Genomic DNA, 5,368 nt, shown 5'->3' with positions numbered 1-5,368 from the left:
GGAAGAGCAGTCGGGTGCTCTTACCCACTGAGCCATCTCACCAGCCCGAAGCTAGCCTTAAAAAGAGGTTCCCATTGAATTCAGCCGAGAAACACAGGCCAGGAGGGACTGCTGTAGAAGATGGCTTCGTGCTGTAGCTATCGATTAAAGTGAATAGTTTATACTCCAGTCCTATCACAGGGAAGTATAGAACAAATGACACAAGAGTGTAGCAGTTGAGACCCTTCGAGTCGGGGACACGGCTCAGTGGTTGAGTGCACGTGCGCATTCAGAGCTGGGTTCCCAGCTCCCACGTGGAGGCTTACAGTCTCCTGTCACTCCAGTTCCACGGCATCCAATGCCCTCTTCTGATCTCCTCAAGTTCTGTGCTCATGTGTACACACTTAATTTAAAACAAACAAACAAAACAGATAATGAGACCATCTAGGCTTTCCTGAATTCTGTATTATTGTATCCTTAGTGCTTTTGATATATAGATTTTTTTTCCTCCTTTAGCAAGATGTTATGCCAATTATCCTGAAAGATTTCCTAAAACTGCAATGTAAGAAAGTGATTAGTAATAATCTCATCTGCCAAAAGAGTAAGTGAAAAGGATTATCTTTGTATAATCTTTTCTATATTTCCTGGAAGATATCCATAAAGCATGCTTTTTAAATAGGTTCATAACTGTATCAAACATGTTTCATGTTTGGGGTCATTATTAATAAATCCATTCATATAGTTATTAAATGTTCACTTTACCTGTAGATGTGAAGTAAATAAAACCCATTTTTTATTAAGTTAGAGAGAAAAGATGATTATAATACTCAGAGAAATTAAAATACCCAATATATAGTAATTTCTTTGATGGTGTGAAGGCTGCCACCCGCGGAGAACCTCTCATCTTATAGATGCTTTCACTCCAAAGCTGCTTTGGTCTATGTTGTTGCCCTGTGAGAAATGCTAGGCTCTGGCATCTGTAGGAAAGAACAAGAAAGCAGAGATTTCAGATGTTTAAAAATATACCAGTTTAAATATAATTTTTGTTCCTAACATGTTATGGGCACTCAGATAAAATAGTACACATACCATCAATAATAGTAACATCAATAGAACGAGACAAACCACGTCTATTGTGTATGGTGGTTATAAGGACTGGGGTCAACTGTGTTATTTAAAGTGCCCCAGCACAGTATCTGCTACATCTAAAGCATGTGATTGTCCCTTAACTTAAAGCCTAAAACCCAAAATGCATCACATGGATTATCTAGACATGTAGCAGAAACATGTTTTAAAAACATTTGTACCAGTCGATATGAGTACATTGGAAAGAGTTAGGAAAAGATGAATCAGAAATACATTCTCATTAAATTTTGAATCTGAACTTTTAAAGAAGGTATTTTAACTTTTTAAAAATCAGGTTCCATGTGTGTTTTGTTTTGTTTTGCTTTGTTTATTTAACCACAGGAAAATACAATGATATGAGTAGTCAATATTGTCTATTTTAAATGGCCAACGTGTGGAAATATTCACTGCTGAGAAATCCTTACTGGAAATCAGTTTCAATTATGACTGAAAAGTCTAGAGAAGACATGTGCACTCATTCAGTGGCTCACAGCCAGTTCCCTCTCTCTCACGACACGTGACAACAGTTTTCCAGGTTTAAGATCCACGTGCCAGTGTTTTCTGATCTTTGGTAGGTGACGCTGCCATGTTTTCTCACCCTCCTCAGATGCATAAGAGTAACGTCACCGTGGTAGTGTTTTTCATCATGCCTGCCAAGACAAACAATTTCAACGTGGAAACCCTGAAGGGCCAGGCAGTGCGGAAACAGCTGTGGTAATCTCATATTTGTCAGCCTCCTCAGGCCGCACGTGAAGGGAGTTTTTGCCTAAGCGTGTGACCTCTGAGCTGTGTCCTCAAACTACATTTCTTCCTTGCTGACTATAGCACAAATATGGCGTTGTTCTCCTGGGGCTAGCTGCTGTGTTAGAGTGTGCAATGCCTGTAATGTGGTGGAAAATCACATTACTAGGAAAACGTCCTAACGAACAACCACAGACTGAGGAAGTATCTATATGGGGGCTTTAAGGGTGGGCTGGATATATTTCACAGAGAAAAACTAAAGAGTTTACCAAAGCAAGGAGATGAGTATAATGACTCCCTCTACACGAAGCCCAGATCACACAGCAAACATGTCACTAACTTACTCTGTCTACACCTCCATTCACTGACCTTTCCCACTCTCAACCATCCCCTGTTACCTCAAGGAAAAAAGAATTCCAGATCTCTGGGCTGTCACGTGTTTTGTCCAAGCCTTAGTCCTGGACTTTTTCCAAGCAAGCTAAATTGGCCAGTAGGGAAATACTAGGAGAGACTGTGTTTTAAAAGACTTGTAACTTCAAGGAATGGTAATGAGACAACAGCACCTTTACCACAGATGATGTATTAATTACCTTTCCGTGACTGTGACAAAACACTATGACCAAGGCAACTTATAAAGGAAAAGTTTAACCAAGCATTCACAGTAGCAGAGGGTTGGAATCCATGGACTTTGCTGTGGGGGAGCATGGCAGCAGGCAGGCATGGTGCTGATAGCTTACATCTTGATCCACAAGCATGAGGCACAGAGAAGTTACTAGGGATTGCATGGGCATTTTGACACCTCAGAGCCCACCCCCCAGTGACTCACCTCCTGTAATAAGGCCACACCTCCTAATCCTTTCCAAAAAGTTCCATTAATGGGGGACCAAGCATTCAAAATATGAGCCTATGAGGGCCCTTCTCATTCAAACGCCCACAAATGAATATGAAACATTATGATTCCATCTGAAATCCTTCTGTGTTAAACAGGGACACTGTGCATTGTTTGAAGGAGAAGTTTGGGAAGAAACTCTATGATGGGTTATTAAGGTAAGTGATTAACAGCCATTCTAACCCTGGGGGGGGGGGGCGGGCTCAGACCTTGTCTAAGTTAGGGTTTTACTGCTGTGAACAGATACCATGACCAATGCAAGTTTTACAACGAACATTTAATTGAGGTTGGCTTACAAGTTCAGAGGCTCAGTCCATTATCAAGGTGGGAGCATGACAGCATCCAGGCAGGCATGGTGCAGGTAGAGCTGAGAGTTCTATATCTTCATCTAAAGGCTGCTAGTGGAAGACTAACTTCCAGACAGCTAAAGTGAGGGTCTTAAAGCCCACATCCACAGTGACACACCTACTCTAACATGGCAATACCCTCTAATAGTGCCACTCCTTGGCCATCACAGACCCTTTGGGAGTTGAATGACCTTATCACAGGGGTTGCATATCAGATATAATGAATGTCAGATATTTACATTATGATTCATAACAGTAGCAACATTGCAGTTATGGAATAGTGATGAAAAAATAATTTATGGTTGGGGGAACCACAGCATGAGGAACTATATTAAAGCATTAAGAAGGTTGAGAACCACTGGGTGTAGAACAACGCACACATCAACATTTAGGGCTTCACCATTCACAGGCCACAATTTAGACACTTACACCCATTTTGTTCCAAACATCATGGAATTTGCAGCCTTCAAAGATGTCATGTCAGATGAATACTATCATTGTCTCTTTCATTTGACAGTATCAATAAACAGCTTGTACCTAGGAGCCCATGAGCACACATGCACACAGATTCTTATTCAGGGGCAAACTCATTAGTACATCAGTTTGAAACTAATGGAGTTTTGGAGTTCAAATATATATTGGCCTAATTTGATAAATGCATGAAAAATATTTATATGGTAAATCTATTTTAACACCTTAGTAAATACCATTATTACAGTAAATGAACTATTTATGTCGGACAATTAAAAAGCACTTAATGAGTTCCAGCCATTTTTTATTTTTAATACTGTTTTCATCACAGAGGAGAAATTCCTGACATGAATAGCATTTTGGATCGAGATGACTTAACAATTATGAAAAGAGCCATTTTTTCAACTCAGGTAAGAAAAAACTTGAAGTGCCCACCACCTGCCATGATCGTTCAAATCAACCTAGGCAATATTGTCCTCATTCATGTAAAGAAATGTGCTAAATTAGGAAACTTCAAATCTGAGAGTTGAAAAAGATACTCACTTTTCATTCTGTTTACATTTGTGGTTGTGGAACAGGGCAGGTTGGAACCAGAGGATAATTTGAAGGACTTATATTCTCTCTTTCGCCGTATGGGTCCTAAAGATGGGATTTAAATTATCAGGTTGGCAGCAAGAACCTTTAACCACTGACCATCATTTTACCCATTTAGAAAAAAATCTACTTGAATGATTTTGTATGTGCTTTTATGAGTTGTTTCTAGGGGATTCTTTTAAAAATCTCATAAAGTCTGTTTTTGAACCCACTTACAGAATTTCTTTGAACCAATGTACTCAGTTGAAAAACTGTGTCCTTTATAACAGAGAACCTTGTGACAATCTCCAAAAGTGCAGAATCCACCCCACAGCTGAGAAAACGCCCGTGCTTCTCAGCGGAATAGAATTGTTATTTTATAGTGTAATGTAGCATGCTAGACATGCATGGGAACCTCTGTTAACAGTGTGGTTTGCTAGACAATTCCAATGAATCTCGTCCATCCTGCATGAAGATTCCAAAGTGCCTTCACATTCTAGATAAATCCAGAAGTAACCATGCTGCCTGAGCCTTTCATTCAGTCGCTGCAAGGAAGGAACAACTTTCTGTTCATGGTCTGTGAAAGAAAGTTCTGGAACTCTTTCTCTTCCTCTGAAGCACACAAAGCTCTGTCATGTTAACCAGCATCATCTCAGAGGATGAGTACAGGCAGGGTGCATACCGACGGCCTTTTGCAGAAATGAGTCACGCTTACTAATGCTTTTCACCACGGATGCGTTTCTTCCCTGTGTTCCCTCAGAGACAGTCTTTGCCTCCTGTGACCACTCACAATATGATCGATGATTCCACGGATCCCATCCTCAGCACCATTAGACGAATCGGACTTTTCAACAATCGTGCAGACAGAGTCAAGGTAGAACTAATTGGTTTGCTATGCACTGCTTCCAAGTCGTACAGAATAGGCTCAGTTGGTTAAGAGCTTGCTGTGCAAGCGTGAGAAGTCGAGGCCACCCTCCAGCTCTGTGGGAAAAGCTTGCCCTGGAGGCATGCACTTGTAATCCAGTGCTCAGGGGAATCCAGGACATCCCCAGAGCCTACTAGCAAGCCAGCCCAGGTTAATTGATGAGCTCCACGGGACCCTACCTCAAAAAGTAACGTGAAGAGCTCTTTAGAAACAACACCCAGCCATTTGGCTAGGAATTTCATAAATTCATTCTTTTTAATAGCTGAGTAGTACTCCATTGTGTAAATGTACCATAATTTCTGTATCCATTCCTCTGTT

General features: G+C 40.7%; 1 protein-coding gene across 2 annotated transcripts in view; it reads left to right on the top strand.

Moving 5' to 3' along the window:
• The window catches only part of Gys2 (glycogen synthase 2), a 43,432-nt gene that overhangs the window by 20,651 nt on the left and 17,413 nt on the right, over positions 1 to 5,368 (top strand). For both annotated transcript variants that reach the window (XM_021164571.2, XM_021164570.2), the window contains exons 8-11: positions 1,712 to 1,818; positions 2,833 to 2,892; positions 3,884 to 3,962; positions 4,886 to 4,999. In XM_021164571.2, the coding sequence (XP_021020230.1) occupies positions 1,712 to 1,818; positions 2,833 to 2,892; positions 3,884 to 3,962; positions 4,886 to 4,999 (360 nt within the window). The remainder of the gene's footprint in view (positions 1 to 1,711; positions 1,819 to 2,832; positions 2,893 to 3,883; positions 3,963 to 4,885; positions 5,000 to 5,368) is intronic.

Source organism: Mus caroli, chromosome 6 (assembly GCF_900094665.2).
Source record: "Mus caroli chromosome 6, CAROLI_EIJ_v1.1, whole genome shotgun sequence".
NCBI lineage: Eukaryota > Metazoa > Chordata > Mammalia > Rodentia > Muridae > Mus > Mus caroli.
This window is presented reverse-complemented; position numbering and strand designations above follow the sequence as displayed.